Source organism: Pediculus humanus, genomic scaffold (assembly GCF_000006295.1).
Source record: "Pediculus humanus corporis 1103172108278 genomic scaffold, whole genome shotgun sequence".
Taxonomy (NCBI): domain Eukaryota; kingdom Metazoa; phylum Arthropoda; class Insecta; order Psocodea; family Pediculidae; genus Pediculus; species Pediculus humanus.
The window spans coordinates 376839-404338 of NW_002987847.1; the positions used below are offsets into that span (position 1 = coordinate 376839).

Consider the following 27500-nt stretch of genomic DNA (forward strand, 5'->3'; position numbering starts at 1 on the left):
TTACGTAACGCACGCAAAAAATATTTAACTTGTAAGGAATACGTTAAACGCCATTTATAACGAGAAATAATAACAAAAAAAAAAAAAAATACTAAGGGAGGATTTTATTAAGCCCCCCCCCCGCAAATTAATAAATTTTCATTTAAAAACATACCTAAAAACAAACCTGAAATAAAGAAGGTTTTTTTTTCCAACAACTATTAACTATTAGTAGAATACGGACAATGGTTTATGTGCAAGTACAACGAACTTTGCCCGGAAACTGGCCACTCGAAAACTTCTACTACTACTACTACTACGTCATTTCTTTTTGATAAATTCTTCTTATCGGACCCCCGAAACTGTATTATTACTATTATTATTATTATTATTATTATTATTCTCTTTTTCACGATTTTTCCTATTCAAATGTTTTTTTTTTTTTTTTTTTTCAGGTATTTACACGAGTCGTAACAACAAAAATGAGAAGGTAGATGGTGGTGGTGGCGGTGGCGTCGTCGTCGCAAATGGTCCACCGTACCTATTATTAATCGGGTGAAAAATCAAGGGCGAGCGGTAGCGCATTTTCGTAACATGACTAATAATCACCGAGAGTGTGTCTATCTATGCGTCAGGTAAGTGCGTACACGCTTATTTTTAATTTAATAATAATAATAATAATAATAATTAATAATAATAATAATAATAACGCCATCGCTTTCGCGAATATTCGAAAATTCTATTTTTCGTTGACGTCGTCGACAACTCGTTTTTCTTTTTTTTTTTAAACCGATTTCGGCCCTTGAAAAATCAAAACCGGATTACGGGTTGACGTATACGCGTACACACACACACACACACACACACACGCACACACGCACACGCACATACCATTCACAATTAGGACCGTGAAACCCGCGCACGATGATGATGATGATGATGATTTCATCAAGGAGGCAGGCACCTTTGACTTCTCGATTTGGTTAATTTTTTTTTTTTTTTTTTTTTTTTTTTGGAATTTCGGTTTGCGCGACGGCAGGTGGACTTTGTAATTTATTTCGACAACGAGACACATATGCGTACACGCACACGCACACACGCACGTACGTTTTTTTCTTTGGTTTAATCGTTCTTCATATGCCCAAGCCTTTTTATTAGCTTCTTCCGATAACTAGTCAAATACTTGAGCAAGGTAACTACTAAATAATTCCAAAATCCCACATTAGGCCTATGACTAATAGGAACAATGATTTTTTTTTTTACTCACATTTGAAATGATGCAACGATGCATGATAAATAGCATCATTGCACATAACAATAATAATAATAATAATAATAATAATAATAATAATAATAAATTGGTTGCGTTTTCTTTCTTTCTTTCTTTTTCCCATTTACACTTGTAATGATTATCACAGGTTGACGCAGGAAATTAATTGTTGCTCGTTGTTGTTTGTTGTTGTTGTTTGTTGATTCCCTGTGTGTGTTGTAATGATATTTTTCTGCTACAAACACACACACAAAAAAAAAAAATCCCAACTCCGCCGCTGCCTAACAATGGAGGAGTTTTTCGATTAAAACATTTTTTTTTTTATTTCGTTTTTTTCGTTTTTTTCGTTTTTTTTTTCGGTTCATTCATTTATTTACTTCGTCTTTTCTTTACTACTACTTTTTTTCTTCTTTATCACAGCAAGGTTTGCCCTCGTTTTCCAATTCTGTACGACGAGAGAGAAAGAGAAAGAGAAAAAGAGAGAGAGAGAGAGAGAAATAAGTTCATGTGGAAATTGTGTAAATGAATGACGTCAAAACAAGGAACGTTTCGCAATCGTCATTATTTACACTCAAGTACTACAGACAAACAAACAAACAAACAAACAATTGATTGATTGAAATTTTTTTTTTTTTTTTTTTTAATTTATTTTGATTGTTAATTGACGCGACGACGATTCGCGAAATCTTCTTCTTCTTCTTCTTTTTCACACTTTTAACCGCCATTTTTCCAATTCTTTGTTCGCCGCAGGAATTTCGATAAAGACAGAGAGAGAGAGAGAGAGAGAAAAAATTCGATGACGATTCGATTAATCGAAAATGGAGGACGATTCGTTTGATTCTTTTTGACGGTTACACACGTCTCGAAAATTTCCCTTTTTTTTTATTAAGTCAAAATCATAGGATTTCGAAGCCCTGTTATGAAAAATAACATGTCAGAAAATGTACAAAAGAGATTTTTCATTTTCTTTTTTTTCTTCTCTTATCAATAGGCTATAATTATTATTATACGGATCAACGTATGCAAAGTTCACTTTCGTAGAAAAAAAAAAAAAAAAAAAAAAAAATGTATCATGTAAACGAATGTAAATAATCTCAACCGAATTACGCATAATAAGTTATTTTTATTGAATATTAATAATGACGAGAAAATTAAAAATGTAAAAACAAAAAAAAAAACTTCGAAAACGACGACGACGACGACGACGACGACGATGACAAATCATGTCTTACACGTCGACGACGCAACCAACAAACAAACAAACAAACAAACGAACGAACAAACGCAAGCAAGCCATTCAAAAATTAAAAATTTAACCGATTTCAGTTTTCCCCCCCCCCCCATTTTTCCCCTCAAATATTATTATTATCATTATTATTTTTTGAACCTGTGCGTATGTGCGTGCGTGAGTGAGTGCGTAAGAGCGCGCGTGTAGATTCAAATTAAACGTTGACAAAATAACGTTAATTAATGACAAATTTCCCCGCAGTATAGGTAGGACTTTATCTCCCCGCAGTTGGCAACTCTTATAATAATCAATGAATAATAATAATAATAATAATAATTATAGACCGGATAAATTTCCCTCGCACACTTTCTTTCCTTTCGGGCAAAAATGAATCGCGATGTCGACAAGAACAACCGACAACCGCGCACGTTATTATTATTATTATTATTATTATCATTACTACTTTTAATTAGAGAGGAAGAATGATCTACGGAATGATTTTTTTTTTTTCCCGAGTTATTGTTTTTGTTGTTGTTGTTGTCGTTGTCTTTAAGGTCAAAAACATCCACAAATTTAGAAAATTTTAAGAAAACTCCACCCGAATCTAGTCGATCGTAACGTGTCGTCAACGCGACGAAATCTTTCATTTTTAAATTTTTTCCATAGAGTAACAAAAAAAAAAAAAAAAAAAAAAAGAGAGAGAGAGAGAAGGAAAAGACCTGGAATGTTTTTTAGGAAACTTCCTTTTGTTTATATATAACGTTAGTTAACAAAAGTAAAAATTCCAGGAAAAAATACGCAAACAACTTAACCGGACTTTGAATATTCCTGGAATCGATTCTTTCTATAAAAAAAAAACTTTTTTGCGTTTGATTTTTCTTCCTCGTTTTCTTTTTTATAAATTAAAAACAAAACAACAACAACAACAACAATGATGATGATGATGATGATGATGATGGTAGTAAAAACAAAACCTGAATTTCCCCCCCCCCCACTCCCACTCCCCATTAGGATTAATTTAAACAAATGATTCGTTAAAAAAATTTGTTGGTATTTTTTTCGGTTATGTTTATTTTTAAAATTTACGGCGACACAAAATATTTTGCATCTCCGCGTTTTGAGAAAAGGAAGAAAATATTTGTGCGTGCGTGCGTGCGTGCGTGCGTGTGCGTGAGAGTGCGTAATTAAAGGCTGGCCGCGCAGATTATGTTTCATTCAAAGTCAAAGGAGGGTGAAAAAAAGAAAAAAAAATTCACTCTTAGAATCTGACTGGCGCCAGACAGCCTGCCTTGTCGTCGTTTACCCTACGGTAGTCTGCCGCTATAAAGTACGAAAGGGAAACAAGGTATTAGAGAGAGAGAGAGAGAGAGAGAGAGAGAGAGAGAGAGAGAGAGAGAGAGAGAATGGTTCGTGTACCTGTTCGTGCAAGATTTAAAAATTCTTTTATTCTTTTCTTTTCTTTTCTTTTTTTCGTTTCCTTATTAATATTTTGTTGGTGGAAGTTATACACACGCATTTGTAAAAAGGAGGGAACCGCCGAATTTAACCGCCGGGAAAAACTTTTCCGATTGATAAGAGCGAATGAGAGAGAGAGAGAGAGAGAGAGACGGTAGTAATTTTTTCGAATCAAAGCACTCCCCAAAGATAAAAAAAAAACAAATGGGAAACCACCACCACCACCACCAACCACACATTGTGTAGTGTACTCGATTGTTCGATTGTTCCGTACCTGAAATCGAGAGATTTTTAATAAATTTATTCTCCCATAATGTGTCGGCTGCTTGTAAAGGTTATCGATACGAGGTGATTTCTTTGCGTGATTTCATCATCCCCCGGGAGGGAAAAAAAAAAAAAAAAAGATGAAATGAAGGAGGTTGCGTCGATTCGATCGCGAGAATATAATAATCCTTAGGATGGATGGACGGACGGACGGACGGATGGATGGGATGGATGGTTTCTTAAAGATAATGTGCACCTGCCTGCCAGGTTGAAAAAACCTTACAGATATAAAAATGGTTGTTGTTGTTGTTATTCTTCTTCATCTCCATTAAAAAAATATGGTCGCGTGCCGGATTCGATTTGACTTCTTCAATTTCGGGCAGGGGGGAAGGAGGGGGGTGGAAGGTGGAGGGTGGAGGGAAGTTCTCGGGCGTTTTTCTAAAAATTCAAGAAACGAATTTACTTTAATAAAATCGACCCATCCGCGCACGTATCGTGGCAGAAGGTCGCTCCATCTTTAAGCTTGCTTCAGGTAGTAGTGGTAGTGGTAGTGGTGGTGGTGGTGGTAGTAGTAGTGGTTTCCAACATTCAAAAGAGATTCTAGAAAACTTGCTTTGATTTTTTTTTTCTTTTTTTTTTTTTCTTGCAGAATTTTTTCAACTTCTCGGAATAAATTTAATTTCAAACAAAACATCTTTAAATATAATGTTGCATCGTGTAACATGTTTCTCTCTTTCTTTCTTTCTTTCTTTCTTATTATTATTATTATTATTATTATTATTATTATTTTTATTCTTTTCCGTCGTTTATTTTTTCGTTTCGTTGTTGTTGTTGTTGTTGTTGTTGTCGTTGTTGTTGTCGTTATTAAACATTAATGAAATAATTTTAAAAATGTATATATCATCATCATCATCATCATCATCATCCCTCGAGGCGAGGTAAATATTAATTACGCAATTGATTTACAGTTACATTCGTTTCGCATTCTTATTTTTACTCGAGGTTAATTATAAAAAAAAAAATTTGCAAGAAATTTTTCATTTATCGATCGTTAATTAAGTTAGTTAGTTAGTTTCTTTTCTTTTTCTTCTTCCCTCCTTTTTTCTTCGCGCTGCTCCTTTCCCCCCTCCCCTCGCCTCCCCCTCCTTCCTTTAAAAATAAATCCAGGAATGACCACGGTTAGGATTTCTCAACGAAAGTACAAAGAATGGGTACGAGAAAGTACAAAGATGGGTACCTTTACCTTAGGTATTCTCGTAAATTACAAAATACTCAGAATTAAAACGCGCACGGTTCCAAATAAATATTACAAAAAGAATAGGAAACGGAAATGCGTAAAATTTTTTTTTCAAGGGGTAAAATCCCTTCCGCGCCTTAAACGGGTGAATAAACGACAGCGCAAATATCACCCTGACACTCGCAACGACGACAGCAATTAACACGCGATTCAATTTCGAAATTTTTCCAAAAAAAAAAAAAAAAAACAAACGAACAAACAAACAAACGAACAAATTTCCCACAATTTTCCATTTCACACGCCTCTTCATTCAATTTTTCCCCGTAAAGGTAAATGCAACAGCATGATGTCGCAGCTCGTCACTTTCGATTACATCGCGCATCGCAAAAAAACGGGAGGGGGTGGGTTAGGGAAAATCTTCGGAAAACCTCGAGGGGGAGCGGAAAGGGGGAATCCCCGAGAAAAAAAAAAAAACAAATTCGAGAAAATTATAATAACTATTTAAAAATTTTCAAAATTTCCGTTATAATAATTGAAAAAAAAAAAAAAAAAAAAAAAAAACGAGTCGACCAAAAAAATTATTATTAAAAAATAAAAACGCGCGTTTTGACACGTCCCCCTTTTTTCCCTCCTTCCTCCTTCACCTTTTCTTATTTTTTCCCAAAAACGTTTTTCTTTTTTTTTTTTTTTCTTTTACCTTTAATTACAATTTCGGGTCAAAAAAAAAAATAATAATATTAATAATAATAATAATAATAATTTTTTAAAGTTTATTTTTTCACCTTCGAAAATTTCTTCGTTTATTTAAAAAAAAAAAAAAATTTTTTTTAAACGACCGGTTAAGGAGAAATTACGACGTTATTATTATTATTATTATTATTATTATTATTATTATTATTATTATTATTATTATTACTATTAGCATTATTATTATTATTATTAGCATTATCATTATCGTAGCATCTTTTTTTTTTTTTTTTTTTTTTTTAAAGGGAGTAAAAAAGAATAATCGATCGGGGGCCTCGTTTCAACCTGAATAACGTGCCTACCCTTCTCTCTCTTTCTCTCTCTCTCTCTCTCTCTCTCTCTCTCTCTCTCTCTCTTTGCGTAAAGTGTGGGTGCACGCGTTCTCTATAAACCCGGCCATAAAAAAAAAATTTAATCACATTCAATTATTATTATCATTTTATCAAACTCATTATAAAACTACTTGCAAATTAACAATTCGACCGCGAAACTCGTTCGCCGCGTTTTTTTTTTTTTTTTTTTTTTTTTTTTTTTCAAAAACAAAGAAAAGAAAAGAAAATTAATTACGACGACGACGACGAAGGGAATACATATGGGGATTCCCCCCCCCCCCCCACGCGTAAATAAATTTACTCGTTTTCCGAGAAAAAAAAAAAAAAAAAACAATTTCTTATTTTAAAAATTTTTTGACACTTGAAAGTGTGATGCGAAAACATTTTTCTCAAGTTAAATCATTTCCCCCCTTCCCTTCCCTTCCCTCTCTCTCTCTTCCCCACCCACGCCATTACGATTTTCCTATTAAATTTATTCAAATTTAATCGAATCGCCGTTCGTTCGTTTGTTTGTTTGTTATTATCATCATCATCATCATCATCACTCGGTCAACCGACCCCATGTACATCGACGATTCATTTGACTCAATGTCACATCATCATCATCATCATCATCATTATTATTATAATGGTTTATTTATTCGCTATAGTCAACGTTCAATGGAAATCGTGCGCGAGTTCTCGGATCTCTCGGTTTCGATACCTCCCTACCTACCTACGCAATGTTCGTTCGATATATCGAATCGCGTAAACGACATCGATTCTCAGAATCAAGCGTACATACATATATATCGAACCGCAAATTAAAATTTTCCTCGGGGAAAAATTACCACGGATTTCCAAGAAAATCCTTATTAATCACTTGGCGTTATTATTATTATTATTATTATTTTACGTTTGCGTGTTCGAATGTGTGAGTGTGTATATGAATCCCCGCACGAGTTTGATGCGTTCTTGAGTGATGACCGCCGCCATTACTGCCACCGCCACCATTGCGACGACTGAATCATTATTAAGGAGCGGCGGGCGGGAGTCGGGGGGGCCACCAAAAAGAAATGACACAAATCCTTTTGCCGTGAGAGAGAGAGAGAGAGACAGAGAGAGAAGAGTAGTAGTAGTAACGACCCTCACTCACTCACTCTCATTCAAAGGTTTTTTTTTTATCAGTGAGGGAAGAAGGTTATTTTACATTTTTATTATTATTATTATTATTAATTTCTTTCGATTTTCTTTTAAATTTTTCTTTAACGTCATCGTCATCATCTCGTCATATCGTCATTTCGATTCGATTATTTTATCGATTCGATACTTTCGTCGTACTCCCGTCTCTATCTATTGACACGAACGTAAAATGATGATTCGCTTTCGTATTTTCCGTAGCAACACCATGAAAAATTATTACATTAATTAGACAACTTTTAGTTTGATTTTGCGAAAACTGAAGCGAGGAAAAAAAAAAAAAAACACTCGTACCTGTTTTGCCATCTGTCGGGAGGAAGGAGAGGGGGGGCAACGTCACTAATTACGCACACGCAACAACAACAACAACAACAACGACTCGCAATCGTATTTACGCACGTAAAACGTTTTATAATTGATTCGCTGTTTAAAGAAAAATTTTTCTTTTAAAATAAAACGAGAAAATTTTTGGGGAGACGGGGAAGGACGGAAGGGGCAAGGGGAAATGTAAAATTTACGTCGTTCGTAATTTTCCCACCCGGAAAACTCTTAAAATTTTATTTGTTATTTTTATTCGGCCGATTGATCGATCGATCGATACAGGTTCGACTGTGAGTACGGAAGGCAGGCACATAGAACATATCGCATGATGAGGGGTGCAGAGAGAGAGAGAGAGAGAGAGAGAGAGTGAGAGAGAGAGAAACAACCAAGTTCAAAAGGTTAACATTTTAATTTTTTATATATTTTTCTTTCCTTTTATTATTATTGTTATTATTATTATTATTACGCAATACACATATTAAACGTTAAAGTAGTCGGAGTTATAGTTAAAATAATTTATTATTAACAATTATCATAAAATTTCCACATACATACATACATTTATTTATTTTTGGTTCGTACGCGGAAAAATGACAAGAAGAAAAAAAAACAATAATAATAATAATAATAATAATAATAATAATAATAATAATAATAATAATAATAATAATAATAATAATAATAATAATAATATTTATTACGATTCTCTTGCGAGTGACTCATTTGTTTATGAGTTTGTCTTTCATAACAACCTCAGTCAGTCAGTCAATCAGTCAGTCATTTTTTATTAATGGACAAGTAAAAAAATTTGTTTTGTTTGTTATTACTCAGGTGACTGATTTGTAAATAACGATTAACGATTCCTCTCTTACTACTTCCCCCCCCCTCCTCACCCGTATAATACTTTACTGGAAAAATGGGGAAAAGAATGGGGAGAAGGTAGGGGGTGGGGGAAAAGACGATTTATAAAAACGCGGTATGACGTAATTAGACAATACACGTTCATTCCAACGCAACGTCACGTGTGAGCTTCTTTCTCCATCACAATCATTTCCGCCCATGCAACGACGCACGCCCCAACATTTAAAATTCCACGGAATGACCCAAAGCTAAAGCTAAGGCGTAACGCTCTAGATATTGCGATACGTCAACCTTGATAATAGGTGTAATAAAGGTATCCATTGTGTGGTCGGTTGTTTGGTGAAAAAATGTGCGAGAAAAGGGTATTAATCGAGTAAGTGTCTGTGATTGTACACACGTGCACGTGTGTACACGTGTGCGTGTGCGTGTGTCACTTTAACACTTTTTCTTTTAATCTTTCACTCGAACTCGATCCCTTAAAATTAACTATAGACTTTGTCAGAACGACTGTGACACTATCACAAGTGGTTTCTCTTTACGTTTGAAAAAAAAAAAAAAAACCAAAAGAATGACGATGCCTAAATTCTCGGGATACAAATCATCAATTTCTCTTTTTAGGTTTTTTTTCTCTTAACCTAAAAACCTTGGAAATTTCTACAAGTCGAAAAATATGCAAGCAATAGTCACCTTACCTTACCTTACCCCCCTCCCCCGGCCCAATAAATAACATCACACGTATGGAATTAAGGTAATAAAAACCACCACCACCACCGCCCCGTGAAAGGGGGTTGAATGAATCCCGCATTTCTCTCGTAAACGTCCTCCCTCCGTCTGTCGTCAAATTTTAAAACGGATACGACGACCTACCGCTCTCCCCGACCGGAAATCAAACTTTAATAACCTACTGACACTTTATTCAAACTAATTAACATTTACCAAAAAAGAAAAGAAAAAAGCGAGATTGCTACCGTATTACTTATTCCGTTTGTCTGTTTGTCTGTCTGTTTGTTACAACAATCTTACAATTTTTTTCAGATGACGATGACGATGATGATGATGATGATGATGACTTTGAAAGGGACCGAAAAACGTCGACAACATTCGAACAACCGAATTGTTGTAAAAAAAAATGGGAAAATAAAGATTTTTCACCTGTTTTAACGACCTGTTTTTAAGGTAGGAATGATTATGAATTATTGTTTTTATAAACCCACGTACCTGTTGATTGAAATAAGGCACGAAAAAATATTTAAGTTTTTTTTTTTTTTTTGCTAATGTGATTTCGGTTCGCGTACCTAAATTTGACAAAAACAACAGACTTGACGATTGCAACTGTTTAATTATTCCCCCTCCCCCTCCCCACGAATAATTAATCTAGGAAAAATTGTTATTAATTTCAAAGAAGGGCAAACGAATTCCTTGAAAATTTTTTTCGGAAAATTGCGGGGGGATGGGGGGAAAGACTCTTCCCGTTCGTTTGTTCGTACGTATAAATTTACATCCGAGAAAAAGTATCGTAATGTAATTTTAATGAATGTAATTTTAGACACAAAAAAACACTCCCACTATCATCATTATTATTATTATTATTATTATTAATTTTATTATTTAATTAATATTTTTCGTAAATGAATTGCCGTTACTACCGTGAATTCATTAAATGTAATCATTATTACGATTTAGGCACGCGCGCGAGCAGGCAAGTCGTTATTATTATTATTATTATTATTATTATTACTACATTTGACCGACATCTGATTATTATTATTATTATTATTATTTCTGTTTCTTTTAATGTAAATCACTCGGTACCCGGATCGAACTCGAGGCTCTCATAGCTACTCATCAAATGGTACTTACTACCCGTCCTCCCTTTTTTTTTTTTTTTTTTTTTTTTTTTTTTTTCTTTTTCGTTTACAATGCGTCCGAAAGGTCCGTCTGGTTCCACGTTTTAATTTTTTTATTTTTTCTATTTCCACTTTTTCTTTTCGGTCAAGTCATGTTTTTAATTCGAATCACTTTTTAGGTAGCCTTTAATTAGATAATGGAATCTATTTAACATTAAATTTGGTATTTAAGGAGAGTGAGAGTGAGAGAGAGAGAGAGAGAGAGTGAGTATGTGAGTGACTGAATGAGTGAGAGAGAGAGAGTGAGTATGTGAGTGATTGAATTAGTGAGAGAGAGAGAGAGAGTACGTTTCTGCATTGTTAAAAAATAATAACAATAATAATAATAATAATAATAATCAAACGTTTAAAAAGGTAAACGACAAATTCATTTAGCAAAATAATAATAATAATAATAAATTAAAAAACGACAAAAAATTAAAAAGTAGAATGAAAAATTAATAAAATTAAGCATTGTAGAATGTCGTGTGATTGCCACAAAAAATATATAAAAGTAAACTGACCAGAATTTTTTTTAAAAACAGCCGCCTCAGGTCTTATCAGTTGTTATCAAAAGAAAGAGAGAGAGAGAGAAAAAAAAAAAAAACATTGTTATTACGAAAAAAATATAGTTATTGATATCTAAATTTTAAGGACGTAAAAAAAAAAAAAAAAAAAATTAATTTCACATACAGTTATAATTATTAATTTCGTTTCGAATGTATGTGTTTGTGTGACAATGTGAAAACAACCCAAAAAAAAAAAAAAATACATAATACGTTACGTAACAACAACAACAACAACAACAACAACAACAACCTACCTACCTCTAACTAACAAACGAACAAACAAACGACATTAAAATTTTTTTTCATTGACAGTTAGTGTAGTAAGATATTTCTTAACCCCCCCCCCCAAAAAAAAAAAAAAAACCGTTAAAATCAAAAACTAATTGGCACTAAGGGTAACGTTTATCCATTTTTTCATGTAAAAATATTTTTTTTTTTTTTTTTTGGTGCTGGTCGATTTGAAAAGAAACAATAACAATAATAATAATAATAATAACTTTCAAACTTAAATTTTCAATATGGATGAATGAATGGAAAAATCACATATCATGTACCCCTCATACTACTCATTCCAGAAATATTAAGTTTAACAAGGGGGGAGAGGGAGGGGGGGGGTTCTTCTCCTCGACAATTTTCAGCATCAGTAACAAAAATATTTCTTGATAGTATTGTTCGATTAGGTTTTCCGTTTTACCATAATCCTTTGTAGGGAATTAAATCTTTTGATTTTGCAGACACTACATCATTAACGACTGCTAAATGTACTTTTTTTTTTTTTATCAATGAACACATCATCAAATTACAATTACTCTCTTTATAACACAGACTGGTAATCGTTACCAATACATACAAACAAATTGCACACAAACAAATACTTAAAATCGAATACAAAAAAAAAAAATGTTTCATCGAAGATGAAATTAACGACAAGGGATCAAACACAATCAGAACGACAACTTAGACAAGTTAAAAACTTATTTGGGCAAAAAGATGACAATTTAAAAAAGCAAAACAACAGACAATAAATGAAACGAAATGTAAAAAGAAAAAAAAAAATTTAGCCTGCCATAATTAATTGAAACCAATATTTTGACCATATGACTAAACTTGAATCTATTATAATTAATAGCCGATTTTAATTCAGAGAGAGAGAGAGAGAGAGAGAGAGAGAGAGAGAGAGAGAGATTGTTTTAAAATAATTTTTTGCAAAACGACAAAACATCCTGACAATAAGTAAATCGATTGATTATTTCACTTTGACATTTTGTTTGGGAAAGTAGAAAGGGTTTTTAGACAACAACAACAACCAAAAAAAATATTGAAAATATTGTGCACACACACACACAAATCTTTTTTAACAATAATTTAAGGAAATGATAATAACAATGTGTTTATCTCTATTTACTTAATGTAAAGAGTGTGACATTAATTAATGAAATTATTAATAATAATAATAATAATAATAATACATAAGATTCCCAGAGAGGAGGGTTTTTCAAGGGACAAATATTAGAAAAAAAATTAACATAATGAAAACTTACTCTTGTGAAGAGTAGAAATCCCTTGTGATTTTTTCCTTGGCATAATGAAACACGTAGAAAAATATATATAATTTCATGTATTTTTTTTTTTGTAAAAATAACTCCACACATATAAAAAAAAAATGAAAAAAATGAAAAACAATAATAATCCGTGATAAAAACTTTTAAACAGCACAAAAATATATATATGTAAAAAATGTAACTTGTAAAAAAAAAAAATATGGGAATTCCCAAGTATTTACATACGAAAACTATTGTAAAATTCATTTACTTTTTATTTCACTTATTTAAAAAAAATATACGAACACATTTATTATTATAAGGTTTAGAACAAAAAACGAACGAACGAACGAATTACGTCGAATCACTTTTCCCTTTTCATCATCATCATCATTATCATTATTATTATTAACATTCTTTTTTTTATAATGGCCAAAAAAAAAATATATTAAAAACGTTATGTGGTATGTATGTAAACTAAAACAGAATTCTCACTCAAACTTCTTTTTTTTTTTTTTTTTTTTTCATGTTATGCTACACAGGCTACCAGCGCTTGATATTCTCGCCATAGTGTCGCCAGAAAATAAAAACTTGAAAGTATTAACGTTTTATTCGTAAGCTAAACATGAGGGCTACGTGTAAACGTTTCCAGATTACATTCATTGAGGTATTTTTCTTTTTTTTTTTTTTTTCTTTCGTGAAAATTTAATTGAGTTTAAACGTTTTACCATAAGCTAAACATGGGTTTTAAAAATACTTTTACTCGTATTTTCTACTATTAACGAAAGTAATTAATTTGTTTTGTTTAATCGTAAGTTAAGTATGGGTGATACATTTTTTTTAAAATTACGTCGTCGTCGTCGTTGTTGTGTTTCAGTGAAGAGGCGATAAGGGGTCGGTAATACCGACACCGAAGAGAGTAGTACGTTAATTTTAAATATTAAATGCGAGCGAATGTGGTCATACTCTTCTTATACGTCGTGTAAAAAAACGATGGCGTAACGACATTTTTTTTTTTTTTTTTTTTTTTACAACTCGTCGTTCGTAATGATAAATAACGTATTATTCCATTTTTTTTTTTTTAAAAAAAGTTTCGAATTTGGCGCGTAATATTAATAATAATAATAATAAACCAAGGTAAAAAACGAAAAAAAAAAATTGTAATGTAATGAATATGCTTCTTGTCTGCTTGGTGACTTCTGTAAGAGTCAACGCGCAGTCATGCGTAAGACAAAAAAAAAAAAAAAAAATGGAATCGAAAAAAAGGAAAAAAAAAATTCGGTTGATAAATAATAAATGGTAATCAGTTGCTAATGACACGACGTGAAATATTGATATACCAACTAATCGCACGATGTTTTTTTTTTTAACGTAAATAATTCAAATATGGGACTTATTACTCCTTCTTCCCAGTTATATAATTTAATAATAATAATAATAATAATAATAATAATGCCTTGGTACAATGCAAAATATAAGGAAACGAAGGAAATGTTTTAATTATATTCGTATTTAAAAATTTTACATATATATCGATTCTGTGTGTTTTTTTATTATTATTATTATTCGTTGGAAAAACCGTTGGAATCGAATTTTAAAAAAAAAAAATTTAAAATTTTTTAACGATGACGTATATATATATTTACTTAATTTCATATTGAGGAAAAAATGAAAGGGAAGAAAAAAAAATGGTGTAAATGTATTTGTTTTGTTTTTCGTATTAGTTTAATCGCCTTTTGAAAATTTTGTCGACGGCAGGAAAATATTTAATATTGTTTGTCGCAAAAATACAAAATGTCGTAATAATGTAAATAAACATAAGAAATAGAGCAGAAAGTTGCACGCACGAACACTTTTAATTTTTGTACACCCCTGCTTATTCGAAGTCGCCTATCTTCGTCTGTCCGTGTCTATCTTTTGCTTGAACATAAAAGATTTATAAAAAAATTACGGGTATTCGTATGATTAACATTTGATAAATGATTCATTTTAAAATGAATCGATTTTATTTATATATATATATCTGAGCGTCCTTCAGTTAAAAACGTGACGTCAGTCCTGTAGAAATCTCCTTGTCTGTGAGTGTCACACCCCGCGCGTCTCCGAATGCCTACCTGCTTCCCCCGCTCCCGTCCCCCGCTCACTCCCTCAATGCCTGTTTATATTTACCTTTCCATCGAGTATTACTAATTTTTATTCGCTTCATTTGCGTGTAAAAAAAAAAAAAAAAGCCTAGGAAATTCCTTTCAATAGGTAGTCGATCTTTGCAATGTAATTTTTTTTTTTTGATAGTATTATCTCCCTCTCTCCCTCCCTCTCTCTCTCTCTCTCTCTCTCTCTCTCTCTCTCTCTCACGATATCCCCCTTCTCCAATATCGTACTTTAATTTTTGTATTTTCTTACCGGCGCACCTTAAGCCATATTTGTTCATTAAGGAAACCCCTTTGAAGAGAAATTTTTTTTTTTTTTGCGCATGCGCAAGCGCATTTTCTCTCAAATGTTGTTTTTGGCATGAATGTTAATTATGATTAAATGATGATTGAAAATCACCTGGATTTTATTATTATTATTATTATTTCACGTAATAAAACGAAAACGAAAAAAAGTTGTGGGAGGGGGGGGGGTAAATTTTAAATATATTTTACGAAATTGTTGCATCTGAGTGGTCGACGCCCAATCGAAATTCAAAATTTCTTCGTGACATGATTGATAATAATAATAATAATAATAATTAATATTTTTTTGTATTTATTAAAGTAATTTCTAATCGATTTATTTATCATAATTGCGTATCGTTTTTTTTTTTTTTTTTTTTTTTTTTTTACAACAGTTTGATATAAAATTTATTTGATTTTAAAAATAAGTTGGTATGATTTATTTTTTTAAAAAAAATTTTTTTTTCTCTCAGATTGTTCTGCCCTCTATGAATTAAATTGTAAACTAAAATTGCCAATAAAACAACCGTAGTCAAATCAGTTTCATATTAAATTTTATTAAAATAATTTGTAATTGATTTAATTCTCATTTAATTATTTTAAATTTATAATTATTATTATTATTTAACTTTAAAAAAAATTTTTTTTAATTGGATTTTTTTTTTTTTAGATTTTAATTCGTATGAAATAATTTTTTACAGATTTTGATTTGACTCTGAATAAGTCCCTGTTTCCGGCTCTGTTGACCCCCTCTTCTAGCTGAAGAATCTTGAAGTAAAAAAGGCTGGGTGGTGTGTACAATTTTGTGAACGTAGTGTTGAAAAGTGTTCCAAAAAGGGATTAATTTTATTTTATGTAAGTTTTTTAAAAAAATTTTTTATTTTCTTATTCAAAATTATTCGTACTCGCAAAAGAAAACGTTTGATATAATTTAAAAATGAATTTTTCGTCAGTCGTTTTTTTTTTTTTATCGAGTCGTCCTAGGAATTTAATGACGCATTCAAGGAGTGTCCTCATCTCCGCCATTTTGGGTCATTTACCGGCTCGAAAATTTCCCAATATATATCGTTCAAATTCTCATTTTCAATCGACTTTTTTTTTTTTTTTCCCATATAATCGTTTTCATGCAGTTTTTCGACTCACCTTTTTTCCCGTAGGATAATTTTTTTCAAATTATTTTCATTTCCCCGATATAAGTAAAACGGTTTGACGAAAAAATTTTTTGCAAATATTTTCTTGTCGACCTTGTCGAGTTTAATTCTATGGGCGCAATTCTATATTCGTAATATTGAATTTTAGTGATCATTATTGTTTACTGCGTGTTAGTCGTGGTATGTACTTTAATTTTTTTTCCATTTTTTTTTTTTTTTTAAATTGTCATTTGTTTACTTGTGTGTGTGTGTGTGGAAAATTTTTAATATCATATTTTAAATTTGCTTTTGGAAAATTGTCATCCTTTGGATATTATGGGTAATTTTTAGCAACTTTCTGAACAGGTGCCTTTCTCTCTCTCTCTCTCACAAAACTACATTTAAAAAGTAACAGATTTGTTAAAGTGTATTCAAAATAGTTGAAATTTAAATTAATGCCCTAATTTGAATTTTTCCTTTTTGTGTGGGGGGGGCAGGGAGGAGGTGATTTAGAGTTCTGATTGAAAAACTTATTCGGTTATTAATTATGTTTACAATTAGGTTTAAGTTTGAGTAACATCATGAGACACTTTATTTGTTAGATTTATCGGAAAAACTCTTTTAGATTTCACAACGATTGCTAATAATAATAATAATAATAATTTGATATTTTCTAACAGTTTGATTTTTTTTTTTCGATAAAAAAAAAGGTTAAAATTTTAAATTGCAATATTGTGTAATAATAATAATAATAATATTTACCAAATATCTAATACAAGTTAACACAAATTATTATTATTATTAGTTTTTTTTTTTAAAATCAATAATATCGATAAGTATTTTTTTTCTCTCTCTCTCTCTCTCTGTGTGTGTGTGTGTGCATGTGAACTTTTTATTTGATGTTATTATTATTATTATTTTTTTTTTTTTTAAGGGACTCCATAAATCTATCTACAATCATATATATAAAATCATGATTAATAGTTATTAATTGAATTTTGTTTTTTTTTTTTTCATTTTAAGTATCTCGAGGAAAATTATCTCTCTCTCTCTCTTTCTCTCACTCACTCTCTCTCTTTGTTTTTTTTTTTCTATTGATAAAAAATTTTACAAAAGATTAAATTTAATAAAATAATATTATTCGAAAAAAATGAAAAAAAAAAAATGTGTAGTCGTTTTTTTTTTTCATATTTATTTAAAATTTAAACTTTATGTTATTTTGAGCAAGAGAGTGAAAGAAAGAAAGAAAAATAATAATAATAATATTAATAATAATAATAATAATCTATTTTTGCACAATTATGTCACTCCTTTCTAGTTAATTTAAATTTTTTTTAGTCGAATGATGATGATGATGATATTTATTAACAAGAAATCGATTTCATTAATTATTATAGAAAATAAAATTTTTTTTTTTTTTTTTTACTCATTTAACTTTTCGTTTTGACTCATCGATTAATTTACACAAACAGACATATTTATATTTATTATTATCATTATCATCATCATCATCATCATCATCATCATTAACAACATCAAAAAATTTACAAAATTTCTTTTTGTTCGAGTAAAAAAAAAAAATTTCTTTTATTGTTCATTCGTTTAAAAAAAATTGAAAATTGGAAATATTGATTTTATTATAAATCAATAATAATAATAATAAGAATTTTTCCCTTTATTATTATTATTATTATTATTATTATTATTATTATTATTATTCGATAAGTTGTGCTGTTTTCTGTGTGTGTGTTTTTGTGCTGCCATGAGAAATAAATACAATTTTATTTAGTCGATAATATTTTATTTATTTAAAGATTTGTAGGGAAATTTTTTAATTAATTAAAATTATAAGATTAATAATAATGAGATTAAATTTCTGTATCGATGAATTTGGTTTTATTATCTCAACCCCCCACTCACCCCCCCCCCCCCCACAATATGGTGAGGTTTACTTTTCGATAGGGAGACATTTTAAACCATTTATTTAAAATGTAGGAATTTGTTCATCATTATAGATGTGGTGGTGGTGGTAGTAGAAGCAAATAGTATATTGCTCGTCTACTGCTATGTGACGTCATTATCACGTATGAATCAGGTAGTTTTTTACGATTAAATGATGACGTAAAAGGAAGGAACTTCTTAAATAGATTTAAAAAAAAAAAAAAAAAAAAAGGAAGTGAACAATTTTAATTCTTTTGCGTTTGTGTACTACACCTTACGAAACGTTAGTAATCCGTTCGAACGGTATCTTGGTTAATGAGAAAGTATGTGTGTGTGATGATGTTCTTCTAAATCGATGCCCCTAATTTTTTTTTTCTGGGGGGAGGGGAAGGGGGGAAATAAAAATATTGATTTGCAATAATTTAGGAAGAGAGAGAGGGAGAGGGAGGGAGGAGGGGAAAGGGAAAAAAGCAATCCATTACCGACTAATTAAATTTAAATATATTTAAATTTTTTTTTTTTTTTTTGTATAAATCAAAAAAATTTTTTTTTAATGCATTACTTAATTAACCGGGGGAGGGGGAGAGGTAGGGGTAGGAGAAGGGAGGCGAGGGAGGAAACTTTTTTAAGTACAAATGAGTAATTAAATGAATTTAATAATAACGAGAGAGAGAGAGATGGGATTGGGAAAATTTATTTTTAAAAAAATCAAAAGCTTTGTTTTTTAATGATTCACTTTTTTTTTTTTTTTTTGTTTTTATTATAAAATTGGCTGATGACGCAATGCAAACGATATCGTAAGGGAATGTGTTGTTCTGGCATTTAAATTTTTTTTTTTTTTTTTAGTATTTTTTCGATTGCTTAAAATATAATATGTAAACATTGTGAGAAGAATAAGGATAAAAAATCGTTTTGTTAATAAAAATTATTATTATTATTATTATTATTATTATTATTATTATTATTATTATTATTATTATTTCAAACGGTTGCATTTGTGATTGTCGTTTTTTTTTTCACAAAAAAAAAAATAAGTAAAAAGTAATAGTAGCCTTGAAACGGAATTAAAAATATATATACGTGTGTGTGTGTGTGCGAGAGAGAGAGAGAGAGAGAATGAGTGTGTGAGTGTGAGTGAGTGAGTGAGCGAGCGTGTCGCCGTGCGAGTTGTGATCATGATCTAATATTTGTCATCCGCCCCTCATTTTTTATTTCGTTTCCGTTCCGATCGTTTATTTATTTTATGGATTTGAAAATATTATACGGATTATTATCATTATTATTATTATTATGTTATTTCTTATTTTCTTTTTTAAATTGTTAATCTCTTAGGTATTCCTCCGAGTTAACGTTCGTTTTCGTAACTCCTTATAATATTACAAAAAAAAATTGACGTCAGAATTCAATTTCGCGTTGTTGTTGTTGTTTTCTCTCTCTCTCTCTCTCTCTCTCTCTCTCTCTTTCTCTCTCTCTCTCTCTCCCCCACACACACACACACAGTATTTTTATTGATATACCCTAATAGTGTGTGTTTCATATTTGAGTGTAACATTGCGATGATAATTTTAACGATTTTTGTCTTCTGCTGCTTCTTCTGCTTCTGCTTCTGCTTCCACTTCTGAAACGTCTTTTAAATGTTGATGTTTTTTTCGATTGTAATGTCGCCCACCTTTGAATAATCTGTTAACGTGTAACTTATGCCCAGCGCGTGATGTAGTAGAATATAGAAAAAAAAAAAAAAAAAAAGGGAAAAATGTCGTCGTGCGTTTTCTTTGTTGATTTTTAATTAAAAATTTATTGAGGTTGGTCAATTTAAAGTCTATATATATATATATACAGAAATTTTGTCTTATCGACAAAAAAAGTCTCAAGTTTATGTATATATATATTATTCAATACAAAAAAAATTTTCTTTCTGCAATCCAATTGATTTTCTTTTTATGTAACCGTTTTGTGGAAAATTTTGTTTTTAAAACAGGGTGAAAATTGTTATTAGTGAGGAAAACATTAGAAAAAACATTTTCTCATATACGCAGGAATTTAAGTATAAACCGAGGTTTTTTTTGTTAGTTTACCTTTTTTGCCCCCGCCCCCCTAAAAACTAATTTTCGGGTATTTTGGAGCAGACGACAGCATTAGACGACCTGTAGGGGTAAAATGTATATTTTATTATTTGTGTCCCATATGCGTCGATGTCGAACATGCCCAAAATTCTCTTTTTTTAAAAAAGGTTTTCCTTTATATAATTAAGAAAAGAAAATTTCTCTCTCTCTCTCTCTCTCTCTCTCTCTCTCTCTCTCAATTAGACGGAATGATCGGGATGATGTTTGCAATCATTTTCCACGTGTACTTTTGTTGTTGTTGTTGTTGTATTGGGAAAATTTTAAAAACGCTGCGGGTTAGATTTTTTTTTTGTTGCGAAACGCTCAGAAAAGATTTTTCAAAGGAGGGAGACATTTTAGTTTTTTTTATGTACATATTTTGACAAATGTGTAAATGCTGTCGTTGAATGATTTTAACAAACTAAAAGTAGTAGGAAAACATTTAACAAGAAAAGTTGCTCGTTTAAAATTTTTTTTACTTTTTTTGTAATAAAAGAAGTGCTTCGAAGTGGAAAGTTAATTTTTCGACTCGGATGTATTCGCCATAATAAATATTTGTATTTAAATTTTAAAAGGAGAGTTTTTCCTTTTCCTTTTTCTTTTATTATTATTATTATTATTATTATTATTTTTAAAAAGGTTTTTTTTTTTTTTTTTGCTTTTTCATCATTGATTCAATAATCCACCTGATGCCTAAAATCAATCGACAATGTTTGTTTGTGGGAGATGGGGGGAGAAGGGGGAAACGTTTTTCCATTCGCCGTGAAACGTAAAAAAAAAAAAAAAGCAAAACCAAAAAAAAAAAAAACTTTTAACGAAGTTTAAGGGGAGACATTTTTTTTTTTTTTTTTGTACGGATCGCTTTTCTCGAAAAATAATAATAATAATAAAATCGAATTTCTCGAATATTGTCATTTTTTTCCCGGGCGAAGATGAAAAAATGTATTCCATGTTTTAAAAATGTGAAAATGAATGTAAAATGTGTTCCATGTTTTCCTTTCTCTCTCTCTTTCTCTCCTTTCCCCTCTCTCTCTCTCTCTCTCTCTCTCTCTTTCTCTCCTTTTCTCTCTCGCGAAGAGGTAAACGAAATAAGAAATCGAATACTTTTGATTTTTATATAACTTTTATCATTGTTGTATTTTTTTAATGCGTGCGTGTGTGCGTGTGCGTGTGCGTGTGCGTGTGCGTGTGCGTGTGAAAACGAGAAAAAAATTTAAATTTTCGTTTCCTTTGAATTTCTTCCTTTTAAACATTGTCGAAAAATTCAATTATTATTATTATTATTAATATAACGATTGATTGGAAAATAAAATTTGAAACATGTTTGTTTTTAAAAAAAAGAGAGAATAAAAGAAAATTGTGCGTTACAAATGTAAACATGGGAAAATTGAAAAGATTGTCGAGGGGGCAGGGGAGGGGGTTCTCTCTCTCTCTCTCTCTCTCACTCTTTCCAAGGGCAGGTAGCTAAAGTTAAATGGATATGATGGTGAAAAGAGGGGGGGGGGGAAAAGGGAGAAGACGCGGACGGATTGTGTGTCAGCTGAGGCGGGGTGAGGAGGTGAAGTGAGGTGAGGTGTAGAGGGCACGAGTTATCACCAGGAGAAAAATCAATACAACCGGAGCTCACTCATCGGATTTTCTTGCTTTCGAGAGTTGTTATTTTTAGGAGCTTGAGTCTTTTCTCTCTCTCTCTCTCTCTCTCTCTCTTGTTTGTTGTTTGCTACTCTTTCACAAATTATTATTATTATTATTTATTGTTAAATTTTAGCAAACACTCGATTTTCTCTCTCTCTCTCTCTCTCTTTTTGGATGTTTTGTCTTTTTTAATTATATACCAGGCTCACTAGTGTACATCTTGAAATTTTTTTTCTTTTTTATAATTGGCTTATTTAAATTTTTTTTTTTTTTTTTTTTTTTGTTTCAGTTATAAGAAAATGTCTGTAGACAAAGAAGAATTGGTGCAAAAAGCAAAGCTTGCAGAACAAGCTGAAAGATACGATGATATGGCAGCAGCCATGAAACAAGTAACAGAAACCGGATTGGAATTAACCAATGAAGAAAGAAATTTATTGTCTGTTGCTTATAAAAATGTTGTCGGAGCACGCAGGTACGTTGTTTTACCTACCATACCTTCTCTCTCTCTCTCTCTCTCTCTCTCTCACACACACTGTTTATATAGACTCCATGCGTTGTGTAAACGCACGTTGCGTTGAATTTGTTTGTTGGTGGCTCATTTATTATTATTATTATTATTATTAGTCGGTTGGGAAAGGTCGCAGAACGAGAGAAATGAGCGGTTTTTTTTTTTTTTGTGAATTTTATCCTTGAACTTGAAGTAATATGTCATCACTTTTGGTATTGGTCTTTAATATCTGTGTCAGTCATCATTCAATCATTATCAATTTTCTCGCATACTTTTTCAACAGTGCTGCGCATATCAGGTCAAGAACGTCAGGTTTTTTTCCTGGAGAATAAAAGTAAAATTTTCTTTATTGTATTTCGTACCCTTAATTAAGGGAGTAACTGGTAAAAATAATAAAGTTGATTCATTTCCACCGATGCCTTACGACCTGATTCTCGAAGGTTTCTTTTCCCTCCCTCCCTCTCTCTCTCTCTCTCTCTCTCTCTCTCTCTCTCTCTCTCTCTCTCTCTCTCTCTCTCTCTCTCTCTCTCTCTCGTTGTTGCAAGAAAGGATATTAATTTTCACACTCGCTTGTGTGATGCACATGCTTTTCTTTTTTTTTCTTGATGACATAAAAATTCCAGCCATGATGTTTAGCCTAAAGGTAAATACTCTAGTTTTATTTTTATTTTAGCTTCTTGTTTGAGCTACTTTTTTTTAAAATATGAAATGCTTCTAGTAATCTTTGGTTCTTTTTTTTTAAAAGTAGTTTTTCGAGTGTTTTGTGTTTGTGTATAATCTAAAAATAATAAATTTAACGGATTTTTTTTTAAAAAAAAAAATACCTATTTGATGTCGCGTCTTGCAAGAGATTTTTCTATATATATAAAAAAAAGGAATGTTCTAGAAAGAATTTTGTGTTTCGTGTAAAGTGCATATATATATATATATTAATTTATATTTAGGAATTTTCTTTTGCCTTCGTTTCATTAATTTTTTTTTTTTTTTAATTCGTTCTAATTTGAATAACGTTGGAAATGTTTTTATTAAAAAAAAAAAATATGGAAGTCGAGGTTAAAGGAGAAAGGATCGACGAAGGATAAAAACGAATTTTAATTTTCATTTTGGAAAGAGTGTAAAGGCAGGCAGGCAGGCTACCGAGAATGACTTTACAATTTATTTTATTATTATTATTATTATTAATGTAAAATTGAGAAAATTATTAATTGTCGTGAATGATTTCAAGATGCGACATCCAACAAAAGTCACACGAGGTGAATGAATGAATGAATGAATGAATATTTTTTCAAAAAAAAAAATGGATAATCTCGTTTTGTCGAAATCGCGCGTTTGGCTTTCTATTTTATGTTGATCGATTTTTTTTTTTTTTTTTTTTTTTTTTGAGGGCTTTGCGTGACCTTGTTTTCTCTCTCTCTCTCTCTCTCTCTCTCTCTCTCTCTCTCTCTCTCTCCTTAGCACTCTTACATATTGATAATTTATTTTTTCTAAAAAAAAATCCTTTTTTTTTTTTTTTTTTTTGTTCCAGATCATCATGGAGAGTTATATCTTCGATCGAACAAAAAACAGAAGGCTCGGAGAGAAAACAACAGATGGCAAAAGAATATAGAGAAAAGGTTGAAAAGGAGCTTAGGGAAATCTGCTATGATGTAATGGTAAGTTTCTATATGCATATGTACATGTGTAAGACAAAGAAAGGGAAAAAAATTGCTCTGTTGACAAATTTGAACGAGTGTGTTTCTTGTCATTATTATTATTATTATTATTATTATTATTTGTAATGATTGCAAATTGTAAAAGTGAAAAAAGATTACTATTGGAGAAGAATCAAACTAATAATATGTAAACGGACGATTTCGTGGGGAAGAGGGGGGAGGGGGGGGGAAAGAGAATGAAAGAAAAGAAAAGTGTATTACACACGTACGTAAAAGTTTAAAGTTTTCAAATATCGGTTAGGAGTTTAAAATTTTGACGTAGGTTGCGTCCATGGTCGTCGTCGACGTCCAATATCTAAATATGGTCAAGGTTCACGTTTCAAAAAAAATTTTTTTAAATTTTATTTTATTTTAAATATTTCTATTTGGTACGTAAAAAGGTAAAATGGTGGTCTCTCATTGCTGCTCCAGAGTAAAAATTTATGTCTATTTTTTTTTTTCTTCTTGCACTACACAATTTAATCAATTATTACAAAATGGTGGCGTTACGTTTATAATATTTCCTTGAACTTTTAAAAAAAGGAAAAATTATTGATTTAAAAGTATAAGAAGGAAAAAAAGAAAAACGTTAAAATTAAAGTTCGTGATGTTTTCTTTGACTTGAAACGAATTAAATTGTGCCAAAAGGATTCCAATAAAACATTATTCGATTTCGATACCATTCATTTATCATTAAAAATTAAACGAGTTACCAACATTGGAAAAAAAAAAAAAAAAAAAAAAAAAAAAAAATTTTTTTTCGGCATCGGGGGTATTGCGGTAAATGTTTTTTATTTTTTTTTTTCATTGACTTCAACAGGTGCTAAAGAGATGTAATCTTATTATTAAAAATCTCTAGAGAGAGAGTAAGAGAGAGAGAGAGAGAGAGTTGGATGGATGAATATTGTCTGTCACACCTTGTCGTCGAAAATCGTTTTGTTGTTGTTGCTGTTGTTGTCGTGTCATTCATTTTTATTTATTAAATTTCAATTATTCGCTAATTTGACGACTTAACTAATCGATTTCAGGTTCAGGTTCTTTAATACGCATGCATGTATATATTGGAATAAAAAAATTTTTTTCTCTTTTGTTTGCGAAATATGGTTAAAGTGAGAGAGAGAGAGAAAAAACGTTTCTTTTTGTTTGTTTGTTTATTTGCGTCTTTCTCTCTCTCTCTCTCTCTCTCTCCTCTATTTGGCATCTGGGCATGTCTATTTGTGCAAAAGCTAATTACTCTAGTAGAAGAGTTTATGAGTTTACAACACGAGTCGATATAATTTTTTTTTAAACATGTCTGGCGTTTTAATGGACGAAAAAAAAAAAAACAAAAATAAACACGGTGACAGTAATAAATCGATTTTAAAAAAAAAAAGTGATCATGGAAATCATTTATCTGCTTTTCTATCTCTCTCTCTCTCTCTCTCTCCCTCCTACTACTACTCTATTTGACTCGAGGTCTTAATTAAAGAGAGAGAGAGAGAGAGATGTTTTTAATTTACCGAGTTATTAGTAGTAGTAGATGATACTAATATCGATTAAAATGGCAAACCTTTTTTTTTTTTTTTTTTTTTTTGCCAATTATATCCGTATTAATTGTGTTAGTAATATGTGTGAGTGTGTGTGCGTGTGTGCGTGCATGTGTTGTGTTATATATATTTGTCGTGAGAATTGCCACCTTCATACCTTCGTAACTATTTATTTGCCTTTTTTGCCTTTTTGAATGTCGTCAAAGTCGTGTGAAAAATTTTAACACCATTATCAAGATTCAACTTGTTGTTGTAAATTATTTCGTAGCCATTAGATAATTGAATTTTAATTTGATTATTATTATTATTATTATTATTATTATTAACCAAATCGATTCGGTGTGTGTGATAATCTTTAATAAACAACCTTCTTTATTTTTTTTATGGTATTTAAAACCCGGATGAAATACTGATGATGATGATGATGATGATGATGATGGTAAATGCTACCAGCCACTTTTGTCTATCCTTTTTCCATTTAGTTGCATTTCTCTCTCTCTCTCTCTCTCTCTCTCTCTAAAGTTCAAAAGGTTTCCTTGTTTCGGTGAGGGCTGAGAAACGATGGCAAAAATGATTTTGTGATTTCCTTAATAATAATAATAATAATAATAGTAATGTAATTAATAAGATGTTAATTTCTCGATTTTGTTTAATTCAAACCGATTCTTCTTGATCGGGATTAAAACTTAATCCCGAAAAGTTAATCCCCCTTTTTTTTTTTTTTTTTTATTGTGCGTGTAGTTGTGTGTATTTTAAAATCTAAATCCAGTTCTCTTAATTTCACTAGAATTAATTTTTTTTTTTTTTTTTTTTTGTTTACTTTATCCTGGTTGTTTTTCACAAACGAGGATTTGAAGGAATAATAATAATAATAACAATAACAATAATAATAATCATTTAATGTTTTCTTAATTAGTTTAAATTTAAATGTTTCATTTCGAGAGTTAGAGGTTAGGAAAGTTTGTTTTTTTTTAGTAGAGTTGAGCCTTAAATTTGCGGTCGGAGCCATTTTTCTCTCTCTCTCTCTCTCTCTCTTTAACGGTCGATTAAACCCGAAATTTTTATTTTATTTTTTTTCTCTTTTCTTTTTTCAGGATTTACTCGATAAATATTTGATTCGAAAAGCGAGCAACGCTGAAAGCAAAGTTTTCTACCTTAAAATGAAAGGAGATTATTATAGGTATTTGGCAGAAGTGGCCACAGGAGCAAACCGAATAAGTAAGTTTATTTTATTATTACTACGATAGAGTATCTACTATTTACTTTTTGTTCCTTTCTCTCTCTCTCTCTCTCTCTCTCTCTATCTCTCTCACACACCATTTTTAAAAAAAAGGAAAAAAGGAAAAAAAGGAAATCGCGAAGTCGGAATCAAATTATTTTTCTTCTGCTTTTTTTTTTTTTTTTTTTTTTTATTTATTTATTTTAATATTAAAAAAAAAACACGGTCGGAAAAATAAAAAATAAATAAATAAATAAACGGGAAAACAAGTTTTCTTATTTTTTAAACATAAATAAAAATAATAATAATAATAATAAATATGTGATAAGAGAGAGAGAGAGAGGAAACGCGTGCGTGTGTAAAAAAAAAAAAAAAAAAACCGAAAATAAAATAAATGAATGTATAATAATTATTAATAATGATACGGGGAGGGGAGGGGGTAAA

At 30.8% G+C, this 27500-nt stretch overlaps 1 protein-coding gene across 1 annotated transcript in view; it reads left to right on the forward strand.

Moving 5' to 3' along the window:
* Positions 1-22411: 22411 nt before the first annotated feature.
* Positions 22412-27500, forward strand: part of Phum_PHUM507100 (uncharacterized protein) — a gene marked incomplete at both ends in the record, with an annotated part of 7436 nt that continues 2347 nt past the window's right edge. The window contains 3 exons of the mRNA XM_002430949.1: positions 22412-22584; positions 24146-24272; positions 26932-27055. Of these exons, the coding sequence (XP_002430994.1) occupies positions 22412-22584; positions 24146-24272; positions 26932-27055 (424 nt within the window). The remainder of the gene's footprint in view (positions 22585-24145; positions 24273-26931; positions 27056-27500) is intronic.